This window comes from Ceratotherium simum, chromosome 10 (assembly GCF_057802395.1).
Source record: "Ceratotherium simum simum isolate JZ-2026a chromosome 10, ASM5780239v1, whole genome shotgun sequence".
NCBI classification, from domain to species: domain Eukaryota; kingdom Metazoa; phylum Chordata; class Mammalia; order Perissodactyla; family Rhinocerotidae; genus Ceratotherium; species Ceratotherium simum.
The window spans coordinates 67608064-67630042 of record NC_141909.1 but is presented as its reverse complement, the minus strand read 5'-3'; the positions used below and the strand labels follow the sequence as shown (position 1 = coordinate 67630042).

The window sequence follows — 21979 nt, the reverse complement described above, 5'->3', positions numbered from 1 at the left end:
TCCCTGAACACCGTTATATGATTGTGGTTTATATTTAAGTTCATGAGAATTATGCAGGCACTTTAGAGTTAGAATAATTGCTTCTGTCTTCTGTTTAAAAACTATAATTCTTAGAATCATAATTATAATTAACCAAAATAAACAAAATTGCTAAAGCAAAAGAAAATCTGACTTTTGTTTACAAACACCATAAATTTTTTTGTTCCAAGGTGTATAAAACTTTTTTACTTATGGCAGTTAATTCTTTAACATTATCAAAAGGCAGATGATGGCATAGGTTTATTCCAGCTTTATTTAAAATTTTTATTGCAAATGAAATAATATGACACTGATGCATAAGAATACAATCAAAAATGGCAGATAACCTAATTCATTTTCCTGGTGTGTTCAAGCCTCCAGGCACCAGTCAAATAGCGAAGTCGTATAAAAAGTAGGTCCTTGCCCATTTGTAGCCAGCTCCAAAATGGAACTAATTTAGAACCTGCAGTTGAAAAATAATTAAAAGCAAATTAACTTAACTCAAGAGAAAATATATAAGTTTAAAATTGTATTTTAGAAGTCAGTCTACATGACCTTGGTGAGCTTCTGGTAACCTTAATTTATTATTTATATTTTTTATGTATGTATGTATGTATTTATGAATGTATGTTAAAACATTTAATTCCACCTGTACATTTAAAAATGATTTTTTGGGACAAATTTTCATGTTTTACATGCTACTTTTCTGTCTCATATGTACTATAGAGAATCAGGTTCACCTCTACACATAATACAAGTATGGATCAATAATCTTGAGATAAGAAATCCAAGTCAAAAATCCAATTTTTATTCTAATTCTACCAAAGACTCTCAATCAGCTAAAACAAATACCATCTTGGTTGGGCCATCTTCTTGTCCACTGGTTGTCACATGGCAACATGCAAAGCCCAGCTGACTACGAGATTCTCCTCCTTGAACGTGTTTTAAAAGCTTATATTCCTTGATTTTACCCCTTGGAATTGCTTTTTAGTAAGTCAGGAGTGGAGCTCCCCACCTCCCCCAGGTCAGGTAACTGGGGTGCTGGGTGGTAAAGTGACATGGCCAAGATCACATGACTAATCACTGACGATTTCCAGATTTAAGCCCCAATGCTCTAGCTGCTTTCTCTTTTTCTTTCTTTTTTTCCCCCAGCTTTACTGAGGTTTAATTGACAAATAAAATTGAAATATATTTAAAATATACAATGTGACGATTCGATATACATATACACTGTGAAATGATTACCACAATCAAGTTAAGTAACACATCCACATTAATTTTGTTTAAATCATGGACAAAAGAACTAAACATCTTCAAAGATGAAGTTAGTGGTTTTTCGAAAAACAGCAAAAATAAAACATCTTGAAGTGACATGAAACTTGGATCTAAACTGTGAAAATTTCAGATGGCCCTAATAGGGAGGAGGGACTGCCTATATGGCTAAGGGTTCTAGAAATGACTAATACAAAAACTACTCATTGAGTGCTCATTAATGAAAAATAATATACAACTGTCTCTGAAATGCAAATGATATAAATATGAAACACATTTTTACTTTTTCCCCACTTCAGCTTCCCCTAGAGTCTATGCTGGGCTTAGATCAACACAGACAGCTCAACAGAGTTGATCATTATAAGTCTGAGCAAACCTTTTGCCTGCTTCCTGATCCTGTTTGATCTAGGCTGCTACTGTGGAGATGGGTTAAATTTCTGTAAACTCAATTTGATTCAGCAAGACTCCAAGAGGTCTGAGTTTGTTCTAGACTACATAGTTTGTATGATATCCAGACTGGTTCCTGACTGTTTTCTGTCCCTAAAATTCTGAAGTTACAGAGCAGTAAGGGCTTACTGCAATAATGACTTAAGAGGAGGCCATACTCACCTGGGGGAGAGGTGACTTTGAAAAAGTCTCTAGTTGATTGTTAACTGCTCCCACACTGTGAATTAAGTTAGGATCATTCTAAGGTAAGCAAAGGAGAAAACTAGAATATATTTTAAATTCTATACAGCCAGAGTAGTCTATGCTTTTCTGAATAGGAATTATTAAGAATTATGATAGATTTAACATTATTACAGATCTTAGAGATCTTTACTTTTCACATTTTTAAATATCTTAGAGATCTTTTTGAACATATTGTACAGATACCAGTTAAAAATTGGCTGTGAATGGACTGTGGACATCTGAAGTAAAAACAATTATAATTCCTTATGTAGCTCTGCATAGTGGTTTGTAGGTACTCAATACCCACTGAGTAATGATTACCCAATGAGTAATATAGTACTAAAATTACCCAATGAGTAATACAATACTTAAAAAAGAAAAAGGTGATGCAAATAATAAAGTTTATTTCTAGCCTCAGATCACCATGATCTTGTCCATTGTAGCAAGTTTTACTGAATTTCTTGGGCAGAGCAGTAGGCCTACGGAAGGCCTCAAGAAGAGACTGAAGAAATGTAGAAGGCAGTAAGCCAGCTGGAGGGTGGAGGGGATTAGCAGGCAGGCAGCACTTTCTATGGAACTGCCTCTCTGAGTCAAGACAGCTGAGTAGGCCCTGATGGGGGTGGAGGGGAACCCTAAAGGCTCAGGCCAGCTGACTTTATTGGACAACTGTATTGTCTGATGTCTCCTCCCCCACCCCACTTAAGATCAGCTGTAACATAAACAATATACTCACCTTCAATTTCAGTCCAGTTGACGGCAATTTCTGCTATTGGAATTTTAAAGAACTGTGCTATGTAAAGCAGTTCTACATCAAATGCCCTGAAATAGAATATATATTGCTATTTATTTTTAAAAAGACAAATAGAGTGTAATTAAATCTCTACCTTGGCATATTTTAAAGAAGCTTACATGGCAGTTGTAAAGCTTATACTGTAAAATTGAAGGTCAGATTCCCATAAGGTCAAATAAAAGATAAGTAGTTCAGGAGCTTCAAGGCAAATAAAATAATTTAGTGTGTCATTGCATAACATTTAAATGTGAAACATGGTGTCTCTCAACTCAGAAGCTCCCAGAGGAAAAAACGGCCTCTTGGGCTCCAAGAGAAAATTTAATCCTGGAAATTTTCAAGATCGATGGTTTTCAATCCCAGTCTTAACTAGCTCAAGGTACAGAACTGACAGCATTTTCAACTGATGGAGAGAGCTGATAAAACAGAACTCTGAGAGGCTCTTGGAGAGAATGTTCTCAATCACTTTAGAGTTGCTTGATTACATTTTTCTATCACCAAAGGATCAAGGTTTCTTTTCTAAACACAGGGTCCCTAGGCCCCTGTCTTTTCCTTTTCCCTTCCCCATGCCGTCCTGGATAGTACAGTACTGGCAGCTGTTGAAAGTGAAAAGCCAGTTTAGACTGGTCTGAAATGCTCTTTGGGCATAACTAATATGTACATAGGAACTGGATATATTGTCTCGTTTTAACATACACTGTTAAAAGCATTTCTAGTCTGAACTCCCAGTCATCCTTCCTTCTACCTATGCAAGGTTCTTAAAGCTCCTCTTCAGTCAGTCCCTTGGTTTAGGTCAAATCTGATTTCCCTCAAGTTTTTGAATCCCGACTCAGAAGTTTTCCTGGATTCTGTTTACAAAATTCTCTAAAGCAGCTGCTTCCTTTCTCTGGCATTAAGCTCAGGAAGAGAAGCACCACTACCTGTTAAACCTTCTTCATGCTCTTTTAACTGCCTCTAAAAGCGCTCAAGTCCTTCAAGTCCATCCTTGAGTCACCAGGCCCTCACTTTCTAGACTGCATGGAACACACTTCAAACTTCCAGGGCTTGGTTTTAGAATATTAGCACAGACAAGAAAATGCCTAAAACCCACTTCTATTTGATTTTCCTGATCCCAGACAACTTGAATTTGGGAGTTTTGTTTTCTTGGCCATAATATTACCACCATCCATTATGCAACTAGTTTAAATCACAAGTATTTGGACAATTCAATAAGAAAACTATTTTTTAAAACACTTAATGCTTTTTCGTATCCTAATAAATACTTAAGACGATAAGACCATCTACAAAAGTGTTCTTTGTATTTTTAAAAGGACTATGTGAAACTTCTGTTAACTAGAATTGTGACACTCGTGAAAGGAGGCAATAATCTGAATATGACGCTTGGCGCTTAACCCTCTCCTTTAACACAAAAACAAAAAATGCCCTAATGGGCTGAGTTAGTTCTAATGATACTCAATAACCTGAACAAGATTATTAGGTATTTTTCGCAGAATATCAGTATATAGTTAATGACTTACCAAAGACATAAAACAACATAAGAATGATGAATGAAAAGCAGTGGGGGAAAAAACACTGATTAAGTGAAATTGCTTTATATTAAAAAAAACCTGAAAGGGCTCTTCATCTTCTAAACTTTTTACTATATCCTTCTCCCCTTAAACATTTTAGGTGAAATGAAGACGTTCATTTTTTAAAAATTGCAGTTCACATCACCATATTATAAGAGACCAATCTGTTACCAAAGCAAACATTATAATTAAAATACCAGTACTTCTGGACAGAACCTTACGCTATTGCAGAGAAGCAGTATAAGGGTTATTCTCCAGTAAGATGCCTGCATGTGTTTTTGCAAATGTGGGGAGGGCAGAGCCACCATGTTTTCTTTTGTTACTCAGTTCCTGGAATAGCTGTTACCTCAGGAACAGACGTATTCCTGAAGAACAAAGAGTAGGCTGAGACTCTGTTAAACAGAGCAGACACACACGTACCCTAGTGCTCGCTCCTGAAATCCCACTAAAATTAAAACAAGCGTGGAATAAACACACAAGAACAAAGAGAAGAGGAGATGATAGTAGTAAAAACAAATTTGAAAGTTGGAAAGTACCTGGACAAGTGGTAACTAGGGAAGGTAGACAATGGCAGGGGGAGAAGCCCAGAAGCAAGCTAATGGTGCCACAGAGCCCCCTAAAGGCTCAGGCATCAGAGCCTCAAATGACGTCTGCAAGTAGGGGTGCAGGTGGGCTGCAGATGGGAGGACTCACTGAAAATCTGTATGAGATTTTCCTTTCTTCCAGTTGGTTGTGTGAATGCTGGCAGCCAGGCTCTTATCTCCCAGGCAGGAGACTGAGGGATCCCACTTTAGTGAAAATGACCAGCCCAAAAGATGATGACAATTGGGAGTTTCCTACACAAAATGGCCCCACTATTTAATCTGTAGTGAAATCTACTAGTTCAATCAGAGGCTCTGACCATGCACATAGCTTCTGATGAGCTTTTTAGTATCATACTAAAGACATCTGAGGATAGACTTTAAGGATAAAAATAAACATAAAAGATGAAAAACAGAAAAGAGGAAAGAAGATAAAATTATAGGATCAGTAAGGAGGTTCCACATCTGTTAAATAAGAGAGAAGAGAGAAGACGAGAGAGAGGAGATTGTCAAAGAAATGATTAAAGGACAATTTCTCAGAACAATAAGACAGGAGTTTCCAGATGTAGATGGCCTATTGAGTACTCAACAAAATGCATGGAAAAGAGCCACATTAAGTCCCTGAATCATGATATTTTAAAACACTGTGGAGCAAAGCTTCCAAAGCAGGGTGGAAACAACATGCCACAGACAATCAGGATTCAGATTATCTATAGAATTGGACTTCTCCACAGAAACACTGGGTGCCACAGACAATACAGCCATGCTTTCAAAATCCTGAGTAAAAATGATGTCCAACCTATAATTCTTTTTCCAGTTAACTATTAAACAAGTGTGAGAGTAGAATAAAGACAAGTTTTCACATGCAAGGTCTCCAAGTTTCTTTCTCATATTTTTAGGAAGTTTACTAGACGATGTGCTCTACTAAAACAGGGGGGTAAACCAAGGAAAAGGAGATGTAGGACAGGAGCTGTGCAGCCGGCCAAAGAAGAGCTAGAAAGATAAGGGCTGACAAGATGTCTCCAAGAAAAAAACACCAAACTGATTCATAATCTGATGCGTTGGAACACGCTGAGAGATAATTTATACTCCTGAAGGAGTGTGAGCACGAGCAAGTGACAGATGCACAGTAGAGGAATGCCAACAAAAAACTCCAGATATTTACTATCTCTAGGAAAACAAAAAGTACTATAAGAAAGGTAATATAAACATATTGCATGCTATGGCCCAAATGTGAATTATCTTCACACAGCTATAACAATCAATACTGATCTGACCAAACATTATTTTAAAACTGTATCAGGAGGAGAAGTGTGGGGGGTGTACAGGAGTTTAAGAGAACTAAATACTTATCCATTGATTTCCTATTTTGGAAAGTAACATCTAAAAGTGAAAAATTGAGACATAGCTATGCAGACCCATTATTTAGAATATGAAAGCAAATACCACAAAGACCAAGTAAAAACATGAAAGTGGCTAAAGCCATGGAGTAGGAACTGGGGGTGGACGGAGATGGGGCAAAGGACAACTGTTTTTCTGTTATAAGTCTTATTGACTTTAAATTATAAAAATGTATAACACTGATTAAAAATAAAAAGTATTCATTGGAAGAAAGCACACTTCAAAAAATCCACTTTTAAAATTACTCATAAAGTGGGTCAAATTATACCTTAACATTAAATGGAAAGAATTCAGGTGAGGTACAGTTCTGCGGATGGAAATTATACATATATATTTATTTAACATTACCCATACTCAAGTCTGTAATTCTGAATCAAAGAGATGCCTATAGTCTTTTAACTTCAGCTGTACTCCTTGATGTTTTCTAATACCTAGAAACTCTACTTGACTTGGATTTCCTGAAAGTTAGGAGAAAAATTTCAATGAATCTTTCTGACAATAAATCCAAAAAAGAACAGTCTAAGGTGACACTTAAAGGGAAATAAGGAGTAATTGCACAACTTGGTTTCTATAATTTATGCTGCATAAGAAAAAAGTACATCTCTTCTTTAGTCTTTCTTGACTTAAGTGCAGGAACAGAGATATTTAAATAAAAACCACTGATGAAACATTACCGTGGTGAAGGGTATACTGCTAATCAAGTTGATATACACATACTTGGTGGTTCTCATTTACAGGCACAAAATATACATAATTGAACCCTGAAGAGAGATGTGAGAGGCTCAAATTTTAAGTCAGATCAATATTATGTCAATCAAGTCCAAAATGAATAATTAAAAAAGCATGCACTTGGACATAAAATTTAAAGATGAAAAATATCAAAAAACGTTCTTTAAAAAAACCCCATAAAACAGTAGAATTATGCTGTCCAATACAGGAGCCGAGAGCCACATGTGGCTACTGGGCACTTGAAATGTGGCTAGTCTGAACTGAGATGTACTGTAGTTTGAGGACGTAGTACAAAGAAAAGAATGTAAAATATCTCAATATTTTTTCATACTGAGTGCATGATGAAATGACAATATTTTTATACTGTGTTACAGTATATTATTAAAATAAATTTCATCTTTATTTTTACTTTTTTAATGTGGCTACTAGAAAATTTAAAATTACATATATGGCTTGCATTTGTATTTCATATTATATTTCTATTGGACAATGCTGCCCTAGAACAATGCTGACAAGGAAGCTTCATGATTTTTAAGTTATCAATCCTAACTTTTAGTTATCAATCCTAATGTTCTCCATTTCTAAGTCCTTCCTTTCAAACTACAGAGAACCTAGTTCTTTGACCCTAGTTCTGGATGTAACAACTGAATGCAAAATATCAAATGCAGAAGAAGGGCTTTACTTCTAGAGTGGCTCCTTAAATTAGATTCTCTGATTTTGGAGTCCATTAACTATCAGCATGTTGTATTCTTCAACGTAATAGAAACATGTATCTGAATTCGAAGACCAAATATACATTAATTAAAATTTTTTAATCTAGGAAAAAAAGATTGAAAAACGTCTGAATGATAATTCTGAAATCATAGTTTCTTTAAAGTTATTTGGGGCGTTAAATGACATCTATTTCTAGGGAGATTATAGATCTTTGTAAATAGATGCAAGAAAGTTGTAGAGACTACAAAAATGAACATCTACTGAAATAATTGAAAAGAATTCACACCGAGCCCATGACTAACACTAAGTACTAATTCTTTCAACAATGTGGAGTACCTACGATGGCCCAGGCACTCTATCAGACAGTGGGATATGCTAGTAAGCAAAGTCGGATGGGATTCTTGCTCTTGTGGAGCTTATGTTTTAATAGAGAAAAAGAAACATTACACAAATAAGAAAAAACTACAGATGCGCCAGGTGCTATGTGAAAGGCTTATCGTACTGCAACAGCATACAATTAGGGGTGTCTGATCTAGTCTGGAGAGTGAGGACAGGTTGTCCTAGGGAAGATCTGAAGGAGAAGGAGAAGGTAAGGGGTGGGAGGATGGTGAGAAAGGAAGAATGTGCATGTGGAGACTCAGGTGGCCAGACTGTGCAATCGATACTGTGTATCAGTACACTGTCAAGGCCACAGGAAGGTGCCGAAAGGCAATGGGAAGCCATTGAAGGATTTTAAGCAGAAGAGATGCATTCGATTGATCACTTTTAATTTTTGAAAGGACCCCTTGGGCTGAAGAATAGGGAATGATGATGTCCTGGATGGTGGTAGTGAAGATGAAGGGGGACATAAAAGTGAAGATGAAATAGGGGGACATAAAAGCTAAAATCAACAGGACTGGGTCATGGACTGGATATATGGAGGGGCTGTGGGGAATGTTGGGGCTGGCCAACAGTTGCGGCTGTTCTGTGTGACAGTATTATTCATTAAACAGGTTGACAGCTGAGGTGAGGTTCAGGATAAAGATATGCTGAAGGAACAGTATATTTCAAGACAAAGAGCTCAGAAGTATTGAATGCTGCTGATCAGTTAATTAAGACAATAAGTGGTCTTTTAAATATGACCACTGGGTTTAATGACACGGGGTTAACTAGATGTTTAGATGGAGGGATGGGGGAAGTCCACAGTAAGGTAGGATGAGGAGTGAGTGGGACGTGAGAAGATAGAGATGGTGAACACAGACAACTCTTTCAAGAAAAGGTTTGCTGTGAAAGGAACGAGGCTAGAGTTGGAGGGGTCTTGGGGTGTCAATGGAGAGGGTTTTTTTTTAATGGCAAGAGAAATTTAAATTTGTTTTAAGAACTGATGGGAAAGAGGTGATTGAGGGGAAAAGGCTGAATATACAAGACAGAAAATAAGCCAAAAGGATTAGGTTCTTAGAAGGTGGAAGGGGACGCAGAGGTCAAAGGATTGGTCTTAGGCAGGAGAAAGAACTTACTCCTGTGAAAGGAAGGAAAGAAGAGAACCTGGGTACCCTCTTCTGCTTTGATATTTCTGAGCTTTTTCTTTTTTCTTCAAAGGAAAAAAATGAAGCTTAAGGAAACAGGGTGTTTTCAGGCCTCCCAATTTATACTGTTCAGAATTAAGGTGAATACATAACTTTATATCCTATGTTTGGTTTGACTTTTTTCAAAATAAGATCCAAACCAGTAAAAGTATAAAGGCACAGGTTAAGTTTACATATAAAAGTGTCAATTTTGTTTAAATCTGGATGTTCATTGTGAGACTATAGGGCTGCTTCTCATGACCTGGAATAATTGCTGTATAATAAGATATACCAGATACATTCCAGTGAGGAACCTACCATCGTTCAATATGGAGAGATGAAAACGTCCGTGAAGCTGCTTCTCGAGTTAATAATTTGAACCCACACTGTGTGTCCCTGATTCCTTTGACACAAAGGAACCACACCAGAAAGTGGAACCCATACATGAGAAGAGTACGGAAGTAAGAACGCTGAAACAAAAGACAAAATATAAATGATTTTTCCATTTATCTATACAGGAGACATTGAAAACACCTGGCTGTAGACAACTGCATTTTAATATTTAATTGACTGGGTGCATCTTCCATATGAACACCGTTGCTCCATTAGCTTCATTGGCAAAGTATATCACAGAAAGGGTGAGGATGCCTACTGCTGAGAGCAGGGCAGAGGCTCTAGACAGGTAGTTACTCATGTCCTAGAGGTTGAGTCTGACAAGAATCACAGTCCCTGTGAGAGTTCAGGGGTTCAACCTACTGGAAACATACCATAGCAGGTTTGGGCTGCTATGAGCAAGGAAAACATTTCATTCACTTACATATTTTGTGCCTCTTTGCCCCAAATATATTTCAGTTTCAAAAAAGGTGTCAGTTACCAGAATATTTTGGAAAAGCAAAACACTAAGATTTGAACCTGAAGTTCAATACCTAGGTAATGAGAATATTAACAAAAGAGGTAGAGCAGAGCGTCACAAAGTGACAGACTAGAAAGAAGCGTGAAACAAAAACTCCGTCTCTCTAATTAGGTAAGACAGATATCTGATTAAATATATTTTAACAATAAGTTCTTTAATACTTTGGATATTAAACTTAAGTAGTCTTTAATCTTGAGTATTCACTATTGTTATTAGTGATTAATTTTATTATTAGTAGTAACAGGACCTAATATTCCATTATTCATTAAACATTGCAAACAAACTTTAAAACATAAGAATAATAGATCATTATCATTGTACTCAAAACTTCCATTTTCAGGATTAAAAAAAGATAGGAATCTCTTAAAATTTTCTATAATTAAGGTAATAGACCCATGGAATGATACATTACATATGCACATAAGGAACCTATTAAGAGTCTGTGTAGAACATTTAATATCTCATACTATTAAGTAAAGGTCCCTTCCTCCTTTTGGCTTTTGCTTTTCATAATTGTAATCTTTAGTATCGTTCTTCATTCACATGGCTTTTTCAATCATCACTGTAGAGAACCATGACTGACCAGTGATCACATGACATAGTAGAAAAAGCCACTGACCTGAGCAGACCTATATTTGAATCTTGTCTCCATTAATAATTAATAGGGTGACCTTGAGCAAGTTACTTCAACTCTCTAAGTCCCACTTTCCTCATTTATAAAATGGGAACGAAAATGCCTAACTCATAAAGTTATTGTAAGGATTAAATGAGATAACATTAAAGCCTTTAGCCAAGTGTTTGGCACAGGAAGTAACAGAAACTCAATAAACATTTTTAATCAAGGAAGAAAGCCTGAAAGCTCGCTTTAGCCTCCTGACCACAATTTCACTTGTGTATTAAAAAAGGCAGGAAGGAAAGGAAGAATAAAATACTTCTCTATAAAGTATGTAAAACAAACTTTTTGAAAGCATCTAGCACTTCTTATTTATTATCTAGAATCATTAGTTATGTTTTGATGTAAATATGTCTTACCTCTCTAAGTAGATAGGGCAGAAACCTCATTTTAAAATACTTTGGAAATCTCACAACAGCTTGCTCAGTGCCTTCCAAAAAAAATACTTCCAATAAATACTGGTTGACTGATTAAACCTCCAAAAGAATATTTATGCTTAGGAAAGGAACAAATAGAAATTGAAAGATAGAAAAATAAAAATTAAAAGGTAGAAATATAATACCTATAAACTATTCTCCTTGAATGATTTTTAACATGATTTAGGTGAGCTTACTAGTTACCAAATGAAAATATTCATAACTGCTTCTGCTTGGATGTTAATAGAAGATTTTTGTTTGTTTTAGGATAACAGTTATTTTTGAAAAACCAGAAACATGTGGAGTTCACATGAAGACCTTAACTTATTTGATTTCCGACATTTAAAAGCATAACAAGATAAACTACAAACAAGAGGATCTTTCTTTAATTTTGAGAACTTGGCAGAAAACCTAAAAATTTAGAAGACGTCTAAAAATATACTATTATAGGATAGACTTATTTAGTTAAATGAAGCTAACAAAGTCATAGCGTAGCATTATATGAATTTCTGAAGTAGACATTTAAAAATATGAAGGAAGGGCCGGCCCCGTGGCTTAGCGGTTAAGTGCGCGTGCTCCGCTGCCGGCGGCCCAGGTTCGGATCCCGGGCGCGCACCGACGCACCGCTTCTCCGGCCATGCTGAGGCCGCGTCCCACATACAGCAACTAGAAGGGTGTGCAGCTATGACATACAATTATCTACTGGGGCTTTCGGGGGAAAAATAAATAAAATTATAAAAAAAAAAAATATGAAGGATAAAGACATTCACTACTTCAATATTAACAACAATCTCTCTAATCTTTATGAAATGTAAACAAAGAATTCAGGTGAAATTTAAAGCTGACTGGTAATTTCATTATCTTAAAATCGGAAGTTCAAAGAAGTCCCAAGACTTAAGAAAAGACTCTTCAAAGAAAATCTAAAGACATCAAATAAATGGTAATAGACTCTATTTTAAATCCTTTAAAAATGATCAATTCAAGAATACCCACACAATATAAACATCATTGTTATAACTGTTATACAGAACACATGGGAACATGAACAAATTTAAGGATGCTAAAAGACTCCACTGGTGCTATATCACGTTTGTCTTCCAAGAGAGCAGTAGAACAGATGGTATAATTAACTGAGAATGTGTATAAAGGTATTTAGGAAAGGTAAGTCTGAAAACTATGGAGTTAAGCTATTGAGGTTGCTGTTTACTATCTTGATTAATTAATTCTTTTATAATTTTTTCACTGTCCACAGATTGATCACCATTGCAAGAACATTAAGAGCAAACCTGAGTGGCTCAGAAATGGAAGGCTACACTGCAGTTTCTTGGACACGTGGCAGATGGATGTGTTGCCTCTTGGAGATGAGCTTCTATTAGACAAGTAAAGCTCTACGAGAATTATCTGGACTTGAACTACACGCCTACTGAGCATCTGCAGTAGACAACTGCTGGTCTCTAGTCAGTAGATCAGTTTATCCTGTCTTCCTACAGAGTAGCAGCCAACTCTGTGGCGTCCAAAAGCACTAAATCAATCACTAAGTTTTAGAGATGGAGGAATTGATGGATGGATAACAAGATAAATTATAAACATGCAGATCCTGGGATAGATCCCCTGATCTCTGGCTAAAAGCAATACTATAAACTACATAGTATAGGGCCGGCCCCGTGGCTTAGCGGTTAAGTGCGCGCGCTCCGCTACTGGCTGCCCGGGGTTTGGATCCCGGTGTGCCCCAGCGCACTGCTTCTCCGGCCATGCTGAGGCCACGTCCCACATACAGCAACCAGAAGCATGTGCAGCTATGACATACAACTATCTACTGGGGCTTTGGGGGAAAAATAAATAAATAAAAATTAAAAAATAAACAAACTACATAGTATAAAGTTTATACATACTATATAAATCCATAACTAAAAAGTTATAGGTAAAAGAAGACAGACTATAGCACAGTCTCATTTAAATACTATTCTAAGAAAAATTAAAAGAGTTTTCAACTAATGGATGTTCTATGTGAAAAGAATTTACACCGTTAAAAACGAACAAAATAGTTCCTTTCTACTGCCACCAAAAATAAATACAGGGCCAAACTATCTCTTGCCTAGATTACTTCAATAGCTTCCTAATTATTGCTTCCTATTTCTCCAATCTATCTCTTTTTCCTTCACCAAGTAGATTATCCTTTTTTTCTCTATTAATATATTTTTTGAAAAAAGGAAAAAAATTTACTTACAAAACCATTAAATTAATATCAGTCTATTTTCATTACATGTTTTTGTTTGCATAGATATTTTTACACAATTATACTGTATTTATAATATCATACTTTTTTTTCATACAACCTAATAATTTAGGTATTTTCTCATGTTATTATGTAGTCTCCATTATTATGTGTTTTATTGGCTGCATGACATTTCATCCAGGGGAAATATCAAAGTGTTGGAATTTAGTATTTTATAGTTTCTAGTATTATTATAAATAATATGCTGAACCTCTTGGACATACACTTTTCCTTTCCTTATCCCTCGTGTATCAGTAAAGTGATGAAGTTGGATTAGCTAATCTCTAAACTCTCTTTCAGTTTTAAATTTCTAGGAGTATGATATTCTCTATGGTTAATGGATTAACCTTTTTCAAATACCAATGTGAGTCCACAGGGATGTAGAATACTGGGCTAGATGCTCAAGATGTTAAAATAATTTATTTCTTAAAAAAAAAGGAGTCTAGGTTTCCACGTTTGAGCATAATCCTTAAGAGGTTTTATGACTGCCATCAGTATATGTTGGAAAAAAATTAGAATTTCTTCGTATCTTATTTCAGAATCATTGAGAAAAAGTTTCAACCTTTTATGCCACTGGTTCTCAAACTCTGGTATGCATAAGGGTGACCTGGGAAACTGTTAAAAATGCAGACTCTTGGTCCCATGCCTAGAGTCTGATTCAGTGTGTCTGGAACTGACCTAGAAATATGCATTTTGAAAAAAAACTCACCAAATAATTTTGACCTTGCACTGAAAAATACGGCTTTATTCTCAAACTACTTGACCACTCTAGTAGATGAACCGTTAAGAATATAAAGGACAATTACTGGGCTTGTTACACTAGATCAACAATTTTAAGTGAAAAAATGATTAAAATAAAAAAAATTACATAGAATAATTCCTTAATATATTTTTTCCTTCAAGTTACTCCAGCTTTTCTAGCCTAATCTGCAAATTGTAAAATAAAGAATTTAACGTCTTCAGTGATTTGTTTTTAAAAAATCCTAAAAAGGGCAGTTACAACTTGTCAAATTCTAAGGTACAGTGCTTTTCTAAGAGGAATAAAGTTAAAAAAAATTTTAAACTTTGAATGAAACTCAAAATATAGTACTTCTGTGTGCCAATATGAGAAAAACTAAAGGCTGTTAATAGGTTCAAAAGTGCATCATTTATGGGCCGGCTCCGTGGCTTAGCGGTTAAGTGCGCGCGCTCTGATGCTGGCGGCCCGGGTTCGGATCCCGGGAGCGCCCCGAGGCACCACTTCTCCGTCCAACGTGAGGCCGAGTCCCACATACAGCAACTAGAAGGATGTGAACCTATGACATGCAACTATCTACTGGGGCTTTGGGGGGAAAAAACTGAATAAAAAAAAAAAAAAAAAAAAAAAAAAAAAAGTGCATCATTTAGAAAAGTATGTCACATATTCTAACTGAATGGGGACTCAGTCTTAAAAAAAAAAAAATGAAAAAGAGCTGCTTGCATCCTAAGTCAAAGTAAAGTTTACGTCCTTCTGTCTGCTCATTAAAAACAGAATCAATTCCCAAATGTGCCGATTCTTTATAAACTTTCCAAAATTACAAAAATTATTTTCTTTTCTTTTGAAAGGTGCCTCAGTTTTATAAGATTAAGTATGTCTTATTGTGTACTGATGTACATGTAAAAAAGGAACAAACTGCTGATCCATGCCAGGTAATGACAGCCTCACCTGAGCAATTGATTCTTTCTCCAAATGAGCTCGAGATCCACATGCAATAGCCATTTGATCCTGAGGGGAAAAAAAATAATTTTTCATTGTTTAAGTATCATTAATAAAAATATTTATTTTCAATGTGAATATCTCATTTTTAAGAAACTGATTTGTTAAAAAAGTAACATTAAATATCATTAAAGGTTTATTGAGTTCAGAATAGGTACAGCTTCAAGAAGCCTAATTGCACTTACTAAGAGGACACTATTTAGGGCTAAATATAAGGGGCATGTATTACTTCAAAATTCATATATTTAAATGACTTTTCTGATTTGAAATACTGTATCAATATAAGTACAATTTTTTAGAAAGAAAAATTAATAGTATTAGAAAGAAAAGGATTATCTGTAGATAGTATGATTTTATATATAATCATCACATTCTGGAAAATCTAAGAATATCAACAGAAAACTACTACAAACAATAAGAGAATCTGAAAAGATAACTGGGCACAAAATGAATATATACATAATATTTTAGCCTTCATATGTACAAACAATAATCAGAAGATAAAATGGAAAAAAAGACAGCATTTACAACATCAATAAAAAAGAAAAATCTAGAAGTAAACTTTACAAGAAATGTAGCAAGATCTAAATAAAGGAAACATGTAAATGCTACCAAGGGAAACAAAACAATAAAACATATAGAGGGGCATACCGTGATTATGGATGAGAGTATGTGAAGACAACATTAAAACAAATCAATGCTCCCTAAGTTAATCTTTAAATTAAGGCCATACCAATAGAAATACCAAACTAATTTCTCATTGAACTAGACAAGCTGATTTGAAAGTTAATATTGAAAAATAAAGAACCAAGAAGAGCTAGGAAAATTCTAAGAGTGAGGAAGGAGGACTAGCTCCAGAGGATTTAAAAATATATTATAAAGCTACAATAATTAAAAACGTACTGGAATGTAAATAGATAAATCCATAGGCCAGAATGGAATGGCCAGAAACACAGACACTCAAAACATGTGGGTACTTAGAATACGATAAAGATGACTTTTTAAATCAGTGGTAAAAAGATGAACTAATAAATGCTGTAGGGCATCTTGGTAGCCATTTGGAAACCAAGCCTCACACTGACAAGGATATATTTCAGATACATCAAAGATTTAAGTGTAAAATAGAAATAATTTGATCTCAAGGAAGGCACAAGTACATAAATAAATGACAATAAAAAAAAATTGTTGCGTGGCAAAACAACAAAAATCCAACCATATTAAAAATTAAAAGACAAATAAATTGGGGGAAAATATTGATAATTTATATTACAGACAAAAGGCTAATGTCCAAAGTGCACAAAGTGCTCCTACAAATTATTAAAAAAGTACTCAACAACTCAGCTGGAAAAGAGGCAAAGGCTATGAACAGAGAGTTCACAAAAGAGGAAGTGAAAATAGCTCTTACAACTGAAAAGATCCTCAGTCACCCTTATGCCAAGAGCAATATAAATAAAACCTATAAGTTTTTACCATATTGTGCCTACACACTCTATATGGACAGCAATTTGAAAACTGTTATCAGAATTACAAATATACATATAATTTGACCTAGCAATTCCACAATTCCACGATTCCACAACTAGGAATTCTTCCTAAAAATAAACTTGCATCTGTGTATGACATTCATGCAAGGTTAATCATTTCATTGTTTGAAGCAGCAAACTTGTATGTCCATCCAAAGGGACTAGCTATGAAGCTGTGAAAGAATGAGCAAGCACTCTGATGTGTGTATGGCTTAATCTCCAAGATATATTGTTAAATGGAAACAACAGAACAGTGTATAGTGTTACGATTTGCATTTTTAAATAGAGAATACATAGGGGCCGGCCCGGTGGCACAGCGGTTAAGTTTGCATGTTCAGCTTCGGCGGCCCGGGGTTCGCCGGTTTGGATACTGGGTGTGGACCAACTCACTGCTCATCAAGCCATGCTGAGGCGGTGTCCCACACAGAAGAGCTACAACACTACAACTATGATATACAACTATATACTGGGGCTCTGGGGAGAAAAAAGGAAAAAAAAAAAGAGGAAGATTGGCAATAGATATTACCGCAGGGCCAATCTTCCTCAAAAAAAAAAAAAAAGAAGTCTAAATAAAGAATACATATACAAACTTCCAGATGGATATATAAGAAAAGGATAACACTAGCTACTTCTAGGAGTAATTGGGTGACTGAGAAATGAATGGTGGAGCTAGTTGCGCTATATATTTTTTTATACTATTTGAATTTTGAACCATTCACCAAAATAAATAAAATTAAAAAGTGCTCATTGTAAAAAAAATTGGAAAGCAAATACATTTACATATATATGATAAAACTTGATTATAAAGAGAGAGGTCATGTATAATCTCACTACCTAAAAGCAACCACTGATAACATTTTGTATATTTCTTTTTTTCTTCGCATTTAAAAACCCATAGCTGAAATTTACTCATGTATATCATGCTCTTTTTCATTTAAAATAACCTAAAAATTTCTTATATTCAAGTTCCTTGTTTTTGAACTTTTTATTATGGGTATTTTCAAACATACACAAAAGTAGAGAGAATAAGAAAATAAAGCCCCCATGTCCCTGTCACCTGGATTGAACAATTATGAACACAGGGCCAACTGCCAATCTCACTTCTTCTAAAGCCCCTCACTACCACCCCACCCAACCTGGGATTATTTTGAAACAACTTCTAAGCATCATATATTATAAATTGATATATTTTAATTATAGTACCACTATAATACTGAAAATATTAATAATAATTCCTTAACACCATCAAATATACAGTCAGTTTTTAAATTTGCCCAATTATCTCATAAATGTTTTCAGTTTGTTTGAATCAAGAGCCAAATAAAATCCATACAAATTGATTGGTATTTCTTTTATCCATGGGTTCCTCTTACCTCTTTAAAATTTTTTTCTTATAATTTATTTGTTAAAGAAACCATGTAATTTGTCTTGTAGAGCTTCCCAGGTTTTGGATTTTGCTGATTGCACTCCCCCGGTGATGTTTAACATGTACCTCTGTCCTCTGTATTTCCCGTAAACTGGTTGTCAGAGTTGGAGGCTTGATAAGATTCAGGTTTATTTTTCAAGAACTTGTCATAGTAGTGTTGCATGTCTGTCTTCTTTTTTGTGTTCATTGTAAGGATAATATAATATTTCACCGTATAGATTACCATTTCTAATTTCATGTTATTATAAAGGTGCCTAAAAGAACATCTTTGAATATAAAACTCTAACTGTATTTTGGATTGCTTTCTTTGCAGAAAATCATAGAAGTAGAATACTAAGTTAAAACTATGAATGTTTTTAATGTCTATGGGACAAATTATTCTTTAAAAGGCTCTTTACACTCCCACTAACTGGTCTGATGACTATTTCATCAAATTCTTGCTGGTTCTATTTATTCTTATTTCAGTTTGCTAATTTGCTAATGGGAAAATAAAACCACACATCTCTAATTTCCTTTTTTTTTTTTAATAAAAAAGTAAATTTCTGAGGAATTTTTGTTAGTCATCCACATTTTCTTTTGGAAATTATCTGTTATATACTTTGCTTACTATTTCATAGTAGAATAATTACTTCCTTTCTTTTTCTGGCAGAGGTACTTTGCTGAAGGAGGGAGAGAAGGGTTTTCCTAGAGAAGAACCACGTTAAAAGTTCAGATAGTATAGGACAAATAAGCTTTAACTTTGAATCCAAAAAGAACAGTAACATCACTGAGCAACAGATAAAAAAGGACATCCTTCTACCGTTCAGAGACTGAGTAAAGTTAAAATATCATTTAATTAACCTAAAAACAAATCAAAAACAAAGGCTTTCATTTAAAATCTCCTTTTCTTTCAGCATAAGTCTCTAAAAGCTTTTAAGAGGGTTTTGTATAACTGGAGTTCTGATGTAAGAACTGAATCCCTGATACTGATCTCAATGTCAGGTGGGATTCATCTAAATAGCTTTTAGAACAGTTAGCTGTTCTTCTGGAATGAAGGATATTCTTGTTTTAAAAACTGTCCATATTAGAAAATGCATGTAGACATGGAGTCTCTTTCTTTTAAGCTTCTTTCAGAGTATAGGTGAATTTCTCATGGTTTTTAAAAAATGAATATTTTAGTTACTATGACAGTTGGCTTTTTTTTTTTATTGATGTTTTAATGGTTTTTAACATTGTGAAATTTTGGGTTGTGCATTTTTGTTTGTCCATCACCATATATATGACTCCCTTCACCCCTTGTGCCCACCCCCCACCCCCACTGCCCCTGGTAACCACAATACAGTTTTTTCTGTCCATGTGTTGGCTTATATTCCACATATGAGTGAGATCATACAGTGTTTGTCTTTCTCTTTCTGGCTTATTTCACTTAACATAATACGCTCCAGGCCCATCCATGTTGTTGCAAATGGGACTATTTTGTCTTTTTTTATGGCTGAGTAGTATTCCATTGTACATATATATCACATTTTCTTAATCCAATTGTCAGTCGAGGGACACTTAGGTTGCTTCCACTTCTTGGCTATGGTGAATAATGCTGCAATGAACATAGGGGTGCATAAGCCTCTTTGGATTGTTGATTTCAGGTTCGTTGGATAGATTCCCAGTAGTGGGATGGCTGGGTGATAGGGCATCTCTATTTTTAATTCTTTGAGGAATCTCCATACCGTTTTCCATAGAGGCTGCACCAGTTTGCATTCCCACCAGGTGTGTATGAGGGTTCCTGTTTCTCCACATCCTCTCCAACACTTGTTGTTTTTTGTCTTGGTGATTATAGCCATTCTAATGGGCGTGAGGTGGTATCTTAGTGTTGTTTTGATTTGCATTTCCCTAATGATTAGTGATGTTGAACATCTTTTCATGTGGACAGTTGGCTTTTAAAAGTGGAGAAAGTGGTACTGCATGGTATTCTAGAAAGAAATGCTTAATCAGCATCTCTCTTTCCTAATACTTTTTTAGTTAAGTGTTTTCTCACAATTCATTGGAGAGAAGGAATAGACTAGAAGAACTAGGCAAATCCAATTTACATTAACAATTATAAACAGCAACATTAGAATTAGTTCTGAAAATCAATCACAGACTAATGTTAATAATTAGAGGTAATGGTTGCTGAGTGCTGAACACATACTAAACACTCGACATACATTTTTCTAATTTTAATTATTACCTCAGGATTATGAACTTGGGTGCATTGTCCTTATGTCAGAGATGAGGAAAGTGAGGTGGATGGATTAACTTGCCCAAGTTTGCAAGGAATTTTAAACTAGGTCTATTTCAACTCCACATCCAAAGTTAAGAAACATACTGAAATGGAAATGGAAATTGGCACAGGCACTCCAAAAGACAAAAATGACTCCAAATAAGGTAGACATATAGAAACAAAGTTGAAAAACTTTAGAAATTAGTATAAGTCAGATAGTAAAATTAGCGATATTCATCCAATATGGGCAGAAATGGAAAACTCAGCATGTGAAGCAAACTACTGAGTTAAGAAAAATTTTTATTTATTAAAAAATAAAGTTTTGATTAAAAAAAAATCATCTCCCCCCTTTTTTCCTCAAAAGTAATATAGGCCCATTGTTAAAAACAAACAATAAAATTAATCTAAAAAAAAATTTGGAAAGATACCCATAATTCTACCATCCAGAGACAACTGATGTTAACACATTATTTTATATATAAGATAGATTTATCCATATATATCCAGATGTTTAAAATTTGCTATTTTCACTTAATTATGTATAATGAATAGCCATCCTATATAATAATGAATTTAACTAGTGTAACTTAATATCGGACATTTAAAATTGTTTCTAGTTTTTTCTCTTATTTAAAAACACTGCTATATAAAAAACAAATAAGCAAAAATCCTTGAAAATTTATTTTTATACACATTCTTAATTATTTACTTAAATTTCTCAAAGTTGGGTCAATGGACATGTATTACTGGGTCAACAGATGTGAATTATTTAAAGCTGTGGATTCATATTTCCAAGTCGTTCTAAAAAAATATTGTATCAATCTGCAGAGACAACAGATAAATTTGGCAACACTTGTTCTTTTTCTTCCTTTTATTTGATGAAAGGTGCCCTATTACTTTCCTGCCTTTTAAATTAAGAGTATTTTCTCCTGACAATCACGAGGATATTAAATTTATGAAAATTTCTGTGGTTAGCAAAAATTATGGTTGTTAAAATCAAGGTTTTAATCTTCTAGAACAAGGGCAGTAACTCCGGCCTGTGGGCCAAAGCCCGGCTGCTGCCTGTTTTTGGATGGCCTATGCACCAAGAATGGTTTTTACAGGGTTGTTAAAAGAATATTGCAGCAGAGACCATACATGGTCCACAAAGCCTGAAGTGTTTACTCTCTGCCCTTTACAGAAAAAGTTTGCTGTTCCCTGTTCTAAGAGATATCCAGTTTCAAACTAGGTCTGTTGGCATTAAACACCTGCTCTGATAGGCAGCCCTTGTCCTTCAAAGCTTTGGGAAACATACTGTGATCTGCTAAGACAGACTCTCCTAAAATTTTTATTGTGTACAGTATACCACTTTTTACATTTTCAAGACTGCCTTTTTAATTTTCGTATTCTCCTTTGTTTTATTTTCACAAAGATTTCAGCAAAATACTTGTGTAACTGCCTGGGCTTTAAAACAAATGATTTGGGAAATTAAGGGATCTCTTTTGGAAGCCTGGTCATCT

General features: G+C 34.9%; 1 protein-coding gene across 5 annotated transcripts in view; it reads right to left on the bottom strand.

Moving 5' to 3' along the window:
* Nucleotides 1-274: 274 nt before the first annotated feature.
* The window catches only part of ALG5 (ALG5 dolichyl-phosphate beta-glucosyltransferase), a 46526-nt gene continuing 24821 nt past the window's right edge, over nucleotides 275-21979 (bottom strand). For 3 of the 5 annotated variants that reach the window (XM_087436186.1, XM_004435332.3, XM_087436189.1), the window contains 4 exons: nucleotides 15245-15304; nucleotides 9602-9753; nucleotides 2693-2778; nucleotides 275-481 (listed from right to left, as the gene is read on the bottom strand). In XM_087436186.1, the coding sequence (XP_087292312.1) occupies nucleotides 366-481; nucleotides 2693-2778; nucleotides 9602-9753; nucleotides 15245-15304 (414 nt within the window). In that variant the 3' untranslated portion in view covers nucleotides 275-365. Of the gene's footprint in view, nucleotides 482-1899; nucleotides 1978-2692; nucleotides 2779-9601; nucleotides 9754-15244; nucleotides 15305-21979 lie in introns of those variants that run through there. The other 2 variants (XM_087436187.1, XM_087436188.1) reach the window with 2 other exon arrangements.